The sequence below is a fragment of the Balaenoptera ricei genome, chromosome 12, assembly GCF_028023285.1.
Source record: "Balaenoptera ricei isolate mBalRic1 chromosome 12, mBalRic1.hap2, whole genome shotgun sequence".
Taxonomy (NCBI): domain Eukaryota; kingdom Metazoa; phylum Chordata; class Mammalia; order Artiodactyla; family Balaenopteridae; genus Balaenoptera; species Balaenoptera ricei.
In genome coordinates, this window is record NC_082650.1 from 2,592,786 (window position 1) to 2,607,409 (window position 14,624).

Genomic DNA, 14,624 nt, shown 5'->3' on the forward strand with positions numbered 1-14,624 from the left:
TACACATACCTGCCATTAAATTCCATTGGCAGTGAAGGGTTTCTATTGCCAAGCCACTAGATCTAACATGACCGTGGCTTAGCCAGAGACCAAAGACCCCATCTTTTTGCTAATGCATTTTCCAAAGGACTAAGGCGGAGATAATTACCTTTTAATTCCTGTGGAAGTTTGAATTGAACTGCAGTTTGGATAGTGTTACAAAGAGTCTGATAATTTTAGGTCGGGGTTGTTCAGACAGATACAATGTTTACTTGGATAAAGGCGTGTTAATCAATTCTATTCGGAGGAAAAAGAACATATAGAATATGTGCTCCAGAAGCAATGGAATGAATGAAAAGTTGTTTTGGAAGAACAAATTTCCTGGAATAGCAACCACTTGAGAAACAACAACCGTACTTCAGCCATTTTCATTTGATTGGAAAGATGTGTTTAACATATTAAAGGATGAGATGGGCAGGGCTGTGCACTACCCCAAATCCCGGCCATTTCTGTCCATTTCAGTCTTGAATATCCTCTTTATCTTCAATTCCTTCTTTTCAGGCCCTATAATTTTATACCAGTATATTTCTACACCCACACCCTTACCCATGACTTCTATCGTCCGTCACCTAAAAAGGTGATTGTTAGTTGGTAGTTTTTTCACGTTGCACGTTTAGGTCTTCAGAGGAGGGGCCCGTTTATGTATTAAGAAGAAGCTTAAAAAAGGAAACTCTTAACCAGCAAAGGTCCACCTCTGAGCTCCTGCTCTGCTCTCAGAGGTTGCTTTGATGCTGCACCTGGCATGCTTCCGGCTGTACCAAGACAAAGCTTGATGCACAGCCATATAGGGCTGATCCTTCTGGAGGAAACATAGGGATTCAGTTTTCACAGGGAAGGCAAAGCAGATTTTTTTGTTACCCACGCGGGACACACTCCAAATTGGCCTGTAGTAGATGGAGAGAAAAAGTGCATGTGCATGGGAGAGCATGCACCTGTGCACGTGTGTGCACGTGTGCATGTGTGAGGGTTGTGTGCGTGCGTGTGCGTGTGCAGGGGTGTGTGTGTGTGTGTGTGTCCAGGCGTCCATGTGGAAGGATTACTCAAAGGACTAACACCGGATAACGCCAACCTTGCACAATCCGTGCGCATTAGTTGACCCGGTGCCACCTGAAAAACTAAGCCACCGTTTTTTATTTTGCCCCCTCCTCTCTGTCTCCTTCTCTCAGTGCCTGGGGGTGCCTTTCGCGCTCCGGCAGGTGGCAGGTGTGCTGTGGCGAGGGGCTCACAGCCCGCCCCTCGTGGCGTCTCTGAAAATTTCCCAGTTTTGAACACTGGACTCGGTCCACGTGGACTCCGGCTTCGGCGATTCGGCCGGAGGACCGGTACACCTGTTGAGGCTGCGAGCGCTGCGCGTAACTCTGCGCGGAGACGGACGCGGGCAGCCTGGGGGCTGGTTCTCCGCTCCTTCCCCGCGGTGGGCGCGCAGGCCGGCTGGGCTGCGGCCAGAGCACGAGCGTCCCGCCGCCAGAGCCCCTGTCGGCCCCGCGGACGTCCTCCGCCGGGGGAGGGGAGGGGCGGGGAGCGGGGGGCGTGGTCCTGGGCGGCGGCCGGGATGCAGGATGGGAGGAGGCGGCGATGCGGGATGCGGGGCGCGCGATGGCTCAGCCCAGCCCAGCAGCCCCCGGGTTGCGGACGGAGGATGATCGGGCTGCCGCCCAAGAAGCTGCAGAAACCGTTTCTCAGGAAGGTAGGGCGAGCCTCGCACTAGAGCTGGGGTCCGGGGGACGTTTTGACGCTTTTTATGTACTGCTGGGAAACTGATAACGTGACAGATCTTGGCAGGTGAAGGGCAAGTTCGAAAGTTGTTTTCTGGGACAGAGTGAAATTCTGTGTGTCCTTAAACGTGAAAGGGTCGTAGGTCACAGGTGGAGGCAAGGAGCAGGTCAGCAGCTGGCGTGAAGGCGGTTTTGCCCTCTTTTTGAGGTCGTGTTACAGCCCGAATGGACTTAATCTTATCGCTCTCGTGTCTTTTCACGGTCGAGGGGAAGCGGGGCCACTCAGGCATTTTCCTGCAATTTTAGAAGCAAAGGGGAGAAAATGTGACAAAGTTGATGTTTATTGAAGCTGTTACTAAAAGGTAAAGTTTTCGGTGAAGAGAATCAGATTTAGAAGTTTGCCCTTAAAAAAACTTTTTTTGCCTTTTTTAGAACCTTTTTTATTGTAGTAAAATATACATAACATAAAACTTACCATTTTAACCACTTTCAGTGGCATTAAGTACATTCACATTGTTGTGCGGCCGTTCCCACTCTCCATCTCCAGAACGTTTTCGTCTTCCCAAAGTGAACCTCTGTGCCCATTAAATTATAACTCCCCATTCCTCCTGCCCTGCCCGACCGAGTTTGCCCGTTTTTAAGTGAAATAACTCAAACACCTAATAGTCATATGTAATAAGTATGCCTCAGATTACAGTCCAAACCAGGTCATGCAGAATAACTCCTGCAATCTGTTCTCTGGATTTGTTAGAGAAATTACTTTGAATTGTCTCTCATATAACTGTCTTTAAAAACGATAGGTATGAAATACAGGGTTTTAAACATCACAGACATACCCAGGGGGTATAGGATTTGTGAGTCATAACACTTTTTTGAAGAAAATCTGTGACTTTCCAACAACGTGCATATAATTTTTTTTAAGTTGGGCAAGAAATGTTCTGATTCTCTTGTTTTAGTAACTATCTCTAGGTGTGCATATGCATATATGCAAACTTGTGGTTAATAAATATTCTTTATTTGTAGATCTGTATGCATGAAGATATAATATTGAACTAAACTTATGTTTCACTTTAAAATCACTCCTGAAATAATATTTCCAATGATTTTATAAAGGGAAATGAAAGTCGTTTCCTCCCAGTTTGGGGGTTAAGAAAACTGAGGCATTAAGGAAGCAGGTGCATGTCCACTTTTAGAAGCACGAACAGATCTACTTGTACAAGCTGCACCCCCTGGATCCCAGCCCCTCACCCAACCCAGCCCTTAGGTCTGCGACGTCCTTACCCTCATTCCCCATGTGGCCCTTTGCTCTGATGTAAATGAACCTCACATCTCTGGGAGTATTTCCTTATTGATACCCCTTCTTATTCCCAAAGACATCGATAAAGTTAGCAAATATATTCAATAAGAGATTAAAAAGTGAGTAAATGCAGATATTGAGGCAAAGGAAGGAAGGTAGAAACTGGATCTGAAGGCAGAGGCGAGGTCAGAAGGCACAGCAGGCTGGAGGCCAGCTTGCTGGCTTCCCAGGGGTGGACACAGTGTGAGCTCACACCACAGACAAAAGCCCAGACCCAGTTGTTCGGGTGGACACATCTCTTTCTGTCCCTGAGCCCAGAGAGGAGCATCTCCCGCAGGTCCTCCTAAAGAGGGCACCGCGTAAAAGCAGTGAACAGTGTGCCTAAGGGTAGCCCCTGCTAAGTGCAGCACGTTTCTCAGTAATGCCTTTTGTAATGCTGTGAATTGTAAGCGGAGGGGGTCAGACCAAAATACAGAGCAGAAAAGCACTTCTATCAAAAGTCAGCTGTATGTGGTTCAGGTAAACCGCTCTCTGGAGAGCTGCATCATCCAGGGACATTTGAAGCCATCTGGATGTCATACCCCCAGACAGTTCTCCGTAGCTTTGGGGAGGAAATCCATAAATTTCGTTAGGATTTAGCTTGGGTTCCTTGACAAGTACAGGAATGCAGACTCTCTATGTTGCAGGTTACGAGGAGGGGCTCGTAACATTTGGGAGCTGGAAGAGGTCTTAGAAATCACACAGCCCATACACTTCATGTTCTAGCTGAAGAGACTGAGGGCCTGAGAAGTTGAAATGCCTTGCCCAAGATCACAGGGTGAGTGAGTGGCAGAGCCTGGGCCAGACCCGAAGCTTCGGACACCCACTCTGAGCTCTTCCCTTTATCCCCTGATGGGGAGGGTTCAGCAGAGCCGCTAGAGGACTGGACGTGTGTCTCCCCGCCTGTGTTAACCCTGTCTGTATTATGGGGCTGCTGACCCTGGAGTGACCGCCCTGTTCCAGCCCCGGGCTAGCTAAGGCAAATTCCAGATCCCTTGCTCAGGAGGGCACCTTCCGTATACAACCCAACCCACCCAGAGCCCACACCCTAACCACTCCCTCTGTGGCGCCCTCCCACTCCAGGCCACCGTCCCCTGCCCTAATCACCCCAGGGCCAGGTACCCGACAGCTGGGGACAGCCCCCGGGAAAGGTTCAAACTCGCCTGTCCTGAGCCTGCTCACCCAGCCTTGCCTTTTCCTTCCCGTGGAAGCTGCAGTAAAGGCTCGCGTCTCCGCCCTCCTCCCGCCTCCTGACTGGCCGGCCTCCCTCCCTCCGTGGTCCTCCCCACACAGGGAGCCAGGGCCCTCCCTCTTGGGAACTGTGCGTAACAAACCACCTTCTCAGTGGTCGTTGTCTCCTGATCCACTGGCCTGGCCATACCTAAATAATAATAACAAAACCTGAACTTTAAAACACTGTTAGTTGTTTTTGAAACTTTCAGCATGTATGTTGTGGGCAATGAGACAGTAGTTGGACCGAGTTCCTGTAATTGAGAAACCGCTCCAGGTGAGGACGGGCATCGGAGTGACTGTAATGAAAGTAAAGACCACACAGATTCTGCTTTAAGGAGAGGCTGCGGGTGCTACGTGCCCTGTCCTGCGAGGGGCTGAGATGGCTAACGGCTGGAGGTCTGGGGCAGCCCGGCCTGGGCGGGCAGCAAAGGAGCGCATTACAGGTGAAGTGCGCCGCTGAGCAAAGGTGTCTCCCAGAATTTGGGTTCCTCATCGTTGTTGCGTTGGACTACTAGGTTTCTGACATTGATCTGTCTTAAAATTTCAGATAAGTGAGCATCTTCATGTTTTCATTGTTAACCCTTGATAGCCCACGGGCAAATCAGTCCTGGATAGTTTTCCAGTTTCATAGATATTGAGGACGGTTTCACAGTCACACTGCCTGTAATAATAATAGGAGTTTCGTGATAATCACACATCACGTTAACAGTCCAAATGGGTTACCAATGATGTGATGAGTTCCCACGCTGACAACAGTTCATGTTTCCCTGTGGGTACATTTCTAAACTGTGATGTGATTTTATTCTTAAAGCCATCTGAGTCAGTACCTTTTGTGCTTTTACAACATGAGAAAAGACAGCTGTGGAAGAATGTTTCATAGGGTCAACCCAGAGATGGTGATTTTTATATGAATATAGGACATTTTGTGTTTAATAAAGGATGAGAGGAAAACTTCTGACAGCATCATACACAGCTATTTTGTGATATAAGGTATAAGCAAAGTTTTGACTTGCTCGGATTAGGGAGGAGAAATGTAATTGTGTTGTTTTAAAAACGTAAAATTGTGACAGATTTCTACCACGTTTAAGAGCCACGAACAGAGATGCATTTTATTTTTTTATTTTTTTTATTTTTATTTTTTTTATAAAATTTTTTTAAAATTTTATTTAATTAATTTATTTATTTATGGCTGTGTTGGGTCTTCGTTGCTGTGCGAGGGCTTTCTCCAGTCGCGGCAAGTGGGGGCCACTCCTCATCGCAGTGCACGGGCCCCTCAATATCGCGGCCTCTCTTGTTGCGGAGCACAGGCCCCAGACGCGCAGGCTCAGTAATTGTAGCCCACGGGCCCAGTCGCTCCGCGGCATGTGGGATCCTCCCAGACCAGGGCCCGAACCCGTGTCCCCTGCATTGGCAGGCAGACTCTCAACCACTGCGCCACCAGGGAAGCCCCAGAGATGCATTTTAAAAAGCAGTTTATATTAGAGATGACGTGAAGACAGCTAATCCCAAACATTTGCTATTTGAATTGTTAAAAAGTGGCTGTAGAAATATATGACCCACGTCAAGGAGGAGAGGGCGGGGTCTGCAAAATGTATCCAATAAACATTTGCCAATTTATTGATTCTCTCTTCCCATGTTATCAATGAGAACTTATGTTCCAAGGAAGTTCACAGCAGCGAAGCTTCAGAGAAGGTGAGGAGAGAGGGTTAAGAAGGTCAGCAGCTAGAATCCAGGGAAGAAAGTGTCAGTGTTCTTACTGTGGGTGTGACTCCAATAGTTTCGGGCCATCCCTGTGGCTCTTGAAACCCCTTGTTTGTGGCGGTTTGAAAACAGAGTGGAAAGAAACGTGGATCCACTTTCTGTCACGCAGGGCGTATCAAGAAAATACTGAGACGGCCCCTGCCTTGGAAAATATAACAGAGATTTTAAGATATAGGGTCTTTACAGAGATTAATTTTCTGAAGTTATGGCTAAAGTTTTAGTTGCAAGAGGTTTATTTTGAAATGGACAAAGAATCTGGTGAGTCCCGCTATATAACCGTAAGAGATGGCATCTCTTTGCTCTCCCTGAGGACGGTGGTCCATCCCCTCCACAAATACTTACTGATGGGGCACTTGATTTGCACCAGCTGGGGACTAGGGGTACAGCCCTAACAGGCAGGTGGGCTTGCCTTCCGTAGCTTACAGTCTTGCGGGACAGTCAGCCCCTGTGCCCGAGATAAATGACGCTCAGGGCCAGGATACAGAAATAGCGTAACTGCAGAAGAGAAGAGTTTGTTTTTAACGCCACGTACCAGGGAAACGGCATCTTGTTTCTGCCCTCTGCAGTGACTACGCCCACAGAATAAACTTCAGGATTGGGCCCCGTGTATCAGAGCAAGTAGGCCAGGTGCAGTTGGCGCATGGAAATATTTAGCTCCCAGCAGAATACATGAGGCTCGCTACGAGGATCAGGGATGGGGCCTCGGCAAACCCCCAGGTAAATCATCCCCAAGAGCACCCATCCATCTGGCCCAGAGTTCACCAAGAAATGAACCAACACCAGCACAAAACTGTGGGGAGGATATGGGGGGCGGTAACCTCAACAGATAGTAAACGATCTCCAAGGCCAAGAATCGTCCTCTTCTACCATAACCTTATCACTCACTATGGATCTACCATCCTTGAGTTAATTTAAATACTTGATAACTCATCAATATTCCATACCAGTGTCATCTTTTGAAGTAACTCTCTCCCCACAGTTTTGCTATCTACTGCATAAAATGAGATTTCTCTCTCTCTGTTTATTTTAAATTGTCTCCTTAAACTCAAGTGCCTCCTGCCATTCTTGAACCTGAAGCTGAGGTTTTCAAAGACTGTTTGTGCTCTAGTTTTCCTTTCAACGTCGTGGGTGTGCTTCACAGACCCACGACTCAGAGGCTGCGCCCCTGTGTGAAGTCTCCATCATGTGTACAGATGGGCCTTAGGTGGGTACTGCCCAGGTGACTAAGGCTAGCCCTGTCTGGAGGGTCACAGATTATTAATAACTAACACAGAAACAAAGTCTTTATTTAAAATGATAAGCATCGATTTGATCTAGTTTCTAATAAATGCGCATGAGCCATTGATATAGCCTTTAGAGCAAGATTTTAAAAATATCAACAGCCAGGTACAGATTAAATGCCCTCTTGTTTGGACAGGAAAAAAGTGGTAACTCACAATCTACACAGACCCTGCCTGGTCTTGCCTCTCTGTTCTTTAGGGTCTCTTTTTCATGAGATGACTGGCTTCTGCCTTTCAGGATTTTCTTTGCTCCTTGGGTATGACTATGAATGTCACGAAGACCGTTCTGTTTGGTCCATAGATTTCCAGGAGTCTGTGCGTCTGTTTGGCTTTGCATAAAACCCCCCAAATCAGCTAAGTATTAGAATCCACTAGCGATACAAAATCCGATGCATCTGGCTTGAGCAAAAAATGGGAACTTACGGGGCTCACAAACTGAAAATTTAGAAATCTGTGATTCAGAGTTCAGAGACACTCTCCATCCAGGCTCCTGGCCTGGGTGGGTTCTTCCCAAGCTCCACCTGGTGGTCGCCGGCTGTTTCAGACTCATGTCCTTACACAGGCAGTCCAGCAGAAGACAGGGCCCTCGTCCCTGCCTGCTGTCAGCATCTGGAATCTGTCACCGAAGGGCAGTTCTCCATGGGGACAGGCCCTGAGACAGACAGGCCCATACCAGCTTCGGGCTCCCCTCTGAGGGTTCAGGCACGTGCTGACCATCTCCTGCAGTGGAGCAGATTGCCCACAGCGAACCTAGAGAAGTCCTCCCGTGACTGGGGTGGTTGACACAGGACTGTGCAGTCCCCTCCCCTGGAATTCATCAGTCCCCTTGGCCTGTGAGATCCTCCATCTGATCTCTCCTGGCCAGAGGGTCTTCCCACACCTCACCTACGAAGAATAAGCCGACAGCTTTGAAGTCACAACTGTGAAGTTTTCAGGGCAGCGTGGGGTTAGCAAAACCTCCTGCTGATTTGCCGAACTAATGCTGTAATATCTTATTTCTGTGCTGATTCCCCGCTGACCCAAGGAGGCTGCCATGACCTGTAGCTGCAGGTCTTAAGCCTGGTGAGCTCAGCGGTTTGCTGACACCCCAAGGAAGGACATTTCACACCTCCAATGTGGCCAGGATGTGGCCCCGCCTCTGTTTCAGGCGAATAGAATTTGTCCCCTGAGAGCTGTGCTTCCTCTCTGGATGTGATCACACTCTACACAGCAAGAGGGAGATCGCACCCCTGGGCCAGTTTTGAGTGACTCAACGCGGGGAGCTTGGATTTATGGGATTTCCAGCTTCACGGGTCACAGCGACACGGCAGATCTGCTTTTCTGCATCCGCCCCTTCCCGTGGATGGTGCACCTGGAGGACCCTGTGTCGGGACACGGGCTTCCTTCTCGCTGTGGCCACCCCACAGCGGGAGGCCCCACTGTCCTTGTGCTGAGGCAGCAAAGACAGCCAGCAGGAGGGTCCCTGGCCCGGGAGAGCCGGCGTGAGCGTGCACTGGGCGCCGGGCGCGTCCACACCGTGTCGAGGCCTCCCGGCAACCAGAGTGAGCGGTTTGCCGTGTGAGGACACGGACTCGGTCTCGGGACTCAGGACAGGCGTGGAGGGGGGCGTGGAGGGGGCATCCTCAGCGCACAGTGGCCACTAGGCAGCCCCATCGTCCTGCGGTTGTTGTCAGGCGCTCTGGGCACCGCCCGGCGGCATCCTCACTGGGCACCCACGAACGTGCCACGGCTCTTTCCTATCAGCCCCTGTCTTCTGAGTCATCTGTATTTGTAGGCACGATGGATTACCATCTCCACATTTGGTAGATCGTTTTAGACAGTGACCTGCTAGAGACTCTTTGCCAGGCCTGGAGTGCCCCAGGTGGAAAAGGTGGAAAAGCGCTGCCCGCACAGACCTGCGAGCTTGTAGTGCTCACAGCAGCAGCTCTGGCCGTGCCCGCCTGCTCCCTGAATGAGTGGCCTGCAGAAACTCAGCAAGTGGATCCAGTCCTTGTTAGGGGCTGAGCTGTGCCCTCCAAAGTCCACATGTTAGAGCCCTCACCTCCTGGGCCTCAGAAAGTGACCATATTTGGAGAAGGGACCTTTGCAAAGGCGAGTAAATTAAAATGACATCATTAAGGTGGGCCCTAATCCCACATGAGTAGCGTCCTTATAAGAAAGGTGATTGGAGCATAGACACGCCCAGAGGGATGACCATGTGAGGACACAGGGAGAGGACAAGGAGAGAGGCCGGAGAAAGCAACCCTACTCACACCTGGGTCTCTGACTTCCAGCCTCCAGACTGTGAGACGAGGTGTCTGCTGTCCGAGCCCTCAGTCTGGCTGTTTGTTACGCAGCCCTCGCTGACTCATGGCAGTGAAGAGTGCTGAGCAGGAAGGCAGAGGGCAGGGGGTGTTCCCACTGCCAGGACGCATTGCCCCGGAGGTTGGGGTGGTGGCCCCCCCTCCCGAGGGCGCTGCGTCCAGTCTGCAGCTGGAGTCCAAGTTCAGGCTCCAGTCACTGAGTGCACTGGGGTGATGTCCCTGTGTCCTTCTGTGAACGGGGACGGAGCACCGCCAGCAGGACCCCCATTCTCCCCGTGTTTGCGGCCTCGCCCTTAATGACACGCAGTGTGTCTGAGCCATCAGGCAGGCGGACGCTGCCCCAGCCTCTCTGGCCGAGTCGTCATGCCTGCGCCCCTCTACCTGCGGCTCCGGCTATCCGTGGGGCAGGGAGCCGGCCCTGTTCTTTCTCCTGCCCTTTGTCGCGGAGGCCTGTGTTTTGAAAGGCAGGAAGTACCCCTGGGACGCTAATTGCTCCAGGGGCCTCCCCAGGCGACGGGCTCACCGTGGTTGCCAAGCTGCCCTGTGTTGGCATCAGGAGCCACCATGGCCCATGACCAGCCTGCCTGCCCAGCTGAGGGGGCGGGACCCCGGCCCAGGCCTCAGGGAGCCACCGCGGCTGCAGGGGTGTGTGTCCTCGGGGACTTTTTAAAGAGGAAAATGCAGGTCAGTGGACGGGGTTTGCTGAGCGCAGGGGGCTGTGTGCCGGGAGCGGCCGGGTGGTGCTTGGTGTTTACCCCGGGATGGAGGCGCAGGAACCACCTGTAGAAATCCAGGTTCTCAGGGGGCAGGTGGAGATGCCCAGACTTGGAATGCTCTGATGTCTTAGGGCCCCAGCCGGACAGGCCTTCTGACAGCAGGAGCTGGTGCGCGAGGGAAAATATTCAAAACACCCATGTCCCTCCGAATCTCCATTTTCTCTATTTCTGCCTCGAAGGGAGACCAGGCCCAGCCCAGACGGGGGGCCATGGCCTGCGTGATGTGGGCCTGGTTTGTACTGGGTCCCATGGTGGGAAAGGTGAGGAGGGACAAGGAGAGGCCCCCTTGCAGCGTCTGTGCCCATAGGACGGTGCACAGATCCGCCCAATAAGTAAAAGCCTCGTCAAACCCTCGTGCGGGTCTTGCTGCACCAAGGGTCCCGAGGGAGCAGGATGGCCCCCACCCCCCACCCCGGGTGCAGGGGGCACAACGTGCTCTCCGCAGGGTAGCAGGGCTGTTGCTGTGTCACCCGGGGGCCACTGACCTCCTCTGCCTGTTCAAGTATGCACGGCCAGAAGCGTCTGCCCGATGGTGGTTTTTGGTTTTTTTTAAATTTTTTATTGGCGTATGGTTGATTGACAATGTGGTGTTAGTTTCAGGTGTACAGCAAAGTGAATCAGTTATACATACACATATATCCAGGCTTTTTATAGATTCTTTTCCCAGATAGGCCACTGCAGAGTATTGAGTAGAGTTCCCTGTGCTATACAGCAGGTTCTTCTTAGTTATCTATTTTCTATACAGTAGCAGATGGTGGTTTTATATCCCACACGCCTTAGGACGCGGGCCGCGGTGAAGCACCGGAGTTCGGAATCCACTTAGATTCAGGCCTGTTCTGTGCTCTGCCTGGGCGTCTGGCTCTGTGGTTTCCCGTGGGTACTGCTCTCCAAGTCCTCCCCGCAGGGCCAGTCCTGCCATGTGGGCCGAGGGGTCCTCGCCTGCCACGTGGCCTGTGAGCCTGAGATGCTGGGACATAAGCTCTCCTGGGCGCCTTCCTGGAGGTGGTGGCTTGGTCCTCAGACGGTGCCTCGAGGTTCCCTGTGCGTCCCGTTGTGGGGCTGACAGCTCAGCCCCATGCAGGAGGCAGGAGGGTAGTTCTAGTCTGCCCTGGCTCTGGACCTGCCTACTTTCTCAGAGAAATATGTGGAAACAAAGTACAGAAAAGCCAGCTCGGGTGGCAGTGCGAACAGATCTTTCTTGTCTTCTTTTTCCCTATCAGAATAGTCTTTGGGGAAATATATTAGCTTTTTTTTTTTTTTTTTTTTTTTTTTACAATTCCTTAGCTCCATCACAAATGTCTTGGGGAGAATTCTGGCGCTGCCGGGCGGATGGCTGGTCGCGGTCTATCCCAGCGCCCGTATCCCCAGCAGCTCCGCTTCCTTCCGGGACCCTCCGTGGTGTTGGGGTCTGTGTGTGTCGCCCCACCGTGTGGGTGCAGGCACCACCTGGAACGCGGTTCGTCCTTGTCCTCTCATTTCCCGGGTGGAAATGACATTTGAGTCAGCAATTCATTAAGTGAACGTTGTAAGAAGTAAAAGTATACGGCGTGGGACAGTGACGCCACGGAGAAAGTGAAGGGCAGGGAAGGAATAGAGCCGGGAGGGAGGCTCAGGCGCGAGTGGGGGGTGAGCGGTGCGTGCCGGTCCGGGTGCTGCCACAGGCACCAGCACCCGGAGGACGGTGGGCTCCGTCTCCGCCCTCACGCGGCTGCTGGGTTGGGCCCTTCCTCACTCGCACACGCGGGGTGGGTGTGAGCAGTACATGAGCCATCAGCACATTCTTAATGACACGAGGGTTCTAATTATCCTGATTCAATTAGGTGGTGTGCTCATTAGGGGCTGTTGAGTTATTCACTCAAGTGCCAGCTTATGTTTGTTTTTGTGAGTTTCCATTTTCAATTAGGAGGAAATTAAATTTAGGGACCTGTAAAGGATGATTTGACATTCAGCATCTGAACTCAGATATAACACTCAGTACCCACCACGCCAGAATAACATAGAGTACGTTTGCTTCCGATCGTGCTAAAATCAACCAGAGCCCCCTTTGAAATCCTCCTCAATCCCACCCGCCACCCGGTCCCCGCCAAAGGCAGCCACTGGCTTGAATTTGACGTGTGGTCGGTCCCTCTTCTCCACATCTTTGCGTTTTTTTTTTTTTTTTCCACATCTTTGTGTTTTAAAGCATACGTATAACCAATCTGTGTTTAAACAGCACGTGGAATTGTTTTATGCATTTTCAGCATTTCATCAGTGGAATTACAGTGCACATGTTTTTCTGCCACTGCCTTTTTCCTTCAACATGTTACTGATTGTTTTGTCTTTCCCCTTGATGGGCATTCACATTATCTCCAGTTTTGGGCCGTTAGACACGGCTGCAGTGGCAGCCCGAGTTTCCTGCAGTTACAGCCATAGGAGTGGAATTGAATCATAAAGTATGTACATTTTCAACCTTATTAGGTGCTGCCGATTGCTCTCTATTTCAGTTTCTACTAAGTGGGAGGACTTGATGTCTTCAGACTTTTTAAACATTTTGCCAAACTAGTGCATGAAATATTTTGTGTTTCTCTGTTACTGGTGAGGTTGGGCATTTATTGAAATACTTTGTTGACCATTCTGGTTTCCATGTGAATTGTCTGTTCACGCCCTTTGTTTATTTTTCTGTTGGGTTATGTCTTCTCCTTAATGATCCCTTGATGTTCTTTATAAATTTTAGACACTCATCCCTTGTCATTAAGGCTGCAAATAACTTCACATGGTTTGTTGTCTTTAACTTTGTCTGTGTGCGGGGTCTTTTGCAATACGAAGGTTTTGAGCTCTTCTCTTTGTTTGTCATTTAAGAAGTTCTTCCTACCTAAAAACATAAAGACCGTCTCCTTTTTCTCCTAATACTAAATTATTGTACTAAATTTGATTCTGTGTATGGTGATATAGGAATCTAATTTTATTTTTCTTGTAGAGAGACAATTATTCTCTATGGATCCATTGAACAGTCCATCCTTGAGTTGCCTCTTTTTCTCTCTGTACATTTTAGGTGCTATGAGCCCCTTAGCCACCAGGAAAGTAAACAGATTATTAGGCTGAAAATTATTTTTGACGTAGGCACTAGGACACGTGATCATTCTGAATCATAGTTTTCAACAATGCTGGACTGGAGTCACATCATTTCTTAGGCTGCAGAAGAAGAGGCATTGAATGTGGACCCGGAGCGGGGCAGATCGCACCTGGTTTCTGTGTTGTGCTCACACCCCGCACTCTGCAGGGAACAGAAACCAGGAGGGGTTCAGAGATGTCTTAGGGGCACCCTTCCCCCACCGGCTAGAATGTAAGGGCCTTGGACATGGGCCTCGGCACTTGGAGCAGGCCTGGCCCTGGAAGGTGTTCCATAAATATTTAGTGAATAAGTTCTCGTAAAGCATGTCCTGTAGGAAACAATGAAGGAACTGGTGTCGTAACAGGCAGGAAAGAGCACAGTAAAAAGAGGCTAGGTTCCCCGATACTTGGCCATTTTGTGGAGAGGGGCTCTGAATACCGTGGGTCCAGTGGGTAGAGGCCGTGGGGAGGCACGTCTGGTTCACAGGAAGCTCTTCTCAGATTTGGAGCCTTCCCAGGATGCAGTGACTCAGCTAGGTGGACCTGTGTGTCCCGTCCTGGGGGTTTACGTGGGGCGGCCTTGGCCAGAGGCGGGCTGTGCAGAACTGTGAGTGTCCTCTGCGATCTTGGTGGTCCCCGGCCTGAGGCTCCCGGTCCGTCAACGACAAGCTCCTTCTCTGTCCTCTATGGACTTTACAGGGTCCGTGCTCTTCTGTCTCAGTCACCTGGCTCAGGTACAGTGAAACCTTAAGAAATGCAGCCGATGGGCTCCCGGTCTGGTCTAAATGGCGGCGCCCAGTTTTTAGAGAAAGCTCTAATAAGGATGTCCCTGATTAGAAGCTAGAGTATTTTCATAAATGTTTAGGGTTACGCTATTGACCTAACAATCATATTCAAGTGATCCATTTGGGGATCCTTATACCTAGTGGGTTTCTTGGAGTTCATAATTCTATCTGACCAAAGATTTTTTGCATCACAGCTTTAAGTGACTTGCAGGTTTAGAACTATTTAAATATGGAATAGCACTGTGAAAAATATCAAGGCAAAGAGGAAATGTTAAAGTTGGTGAAGACATGAGTTTAGACAAGTTA

General features: G+C 50.3%; 1 protein-coding gene across 3 annotated transcripts in view; it reads left to right on the top strand.

Annotated features, from left to right (window-relative positions):
* Positions 1 to 1,602: 1,602 nt before the first annotated feature.
* RPS6KA2 (ribosomal protein S6 kinase A2) overlaps positions 1,603 to 14,624 on the top strand; it is a 300,754-nt gene continuing 287,732 nt past the window's right edge. For 2 of the 3 annotated variants that reach the window (XM_059940843.1, XM_059940846.1), the window contains exon 1: positions 1,603 to 1,726. In XM_059940843.1, the coding sequence (XP_059796826.1) occupies positions 1,622 to 1,726 (105 nt within the window). In that variant the 5' untranslated portion in view covers positions 1,603 to 1,621. The remainder of the gene's footprint in view (positions 1,727 to 14,624) is intronic. The other variant, XM_059940842.1, reaches the window with a different exon arrangement.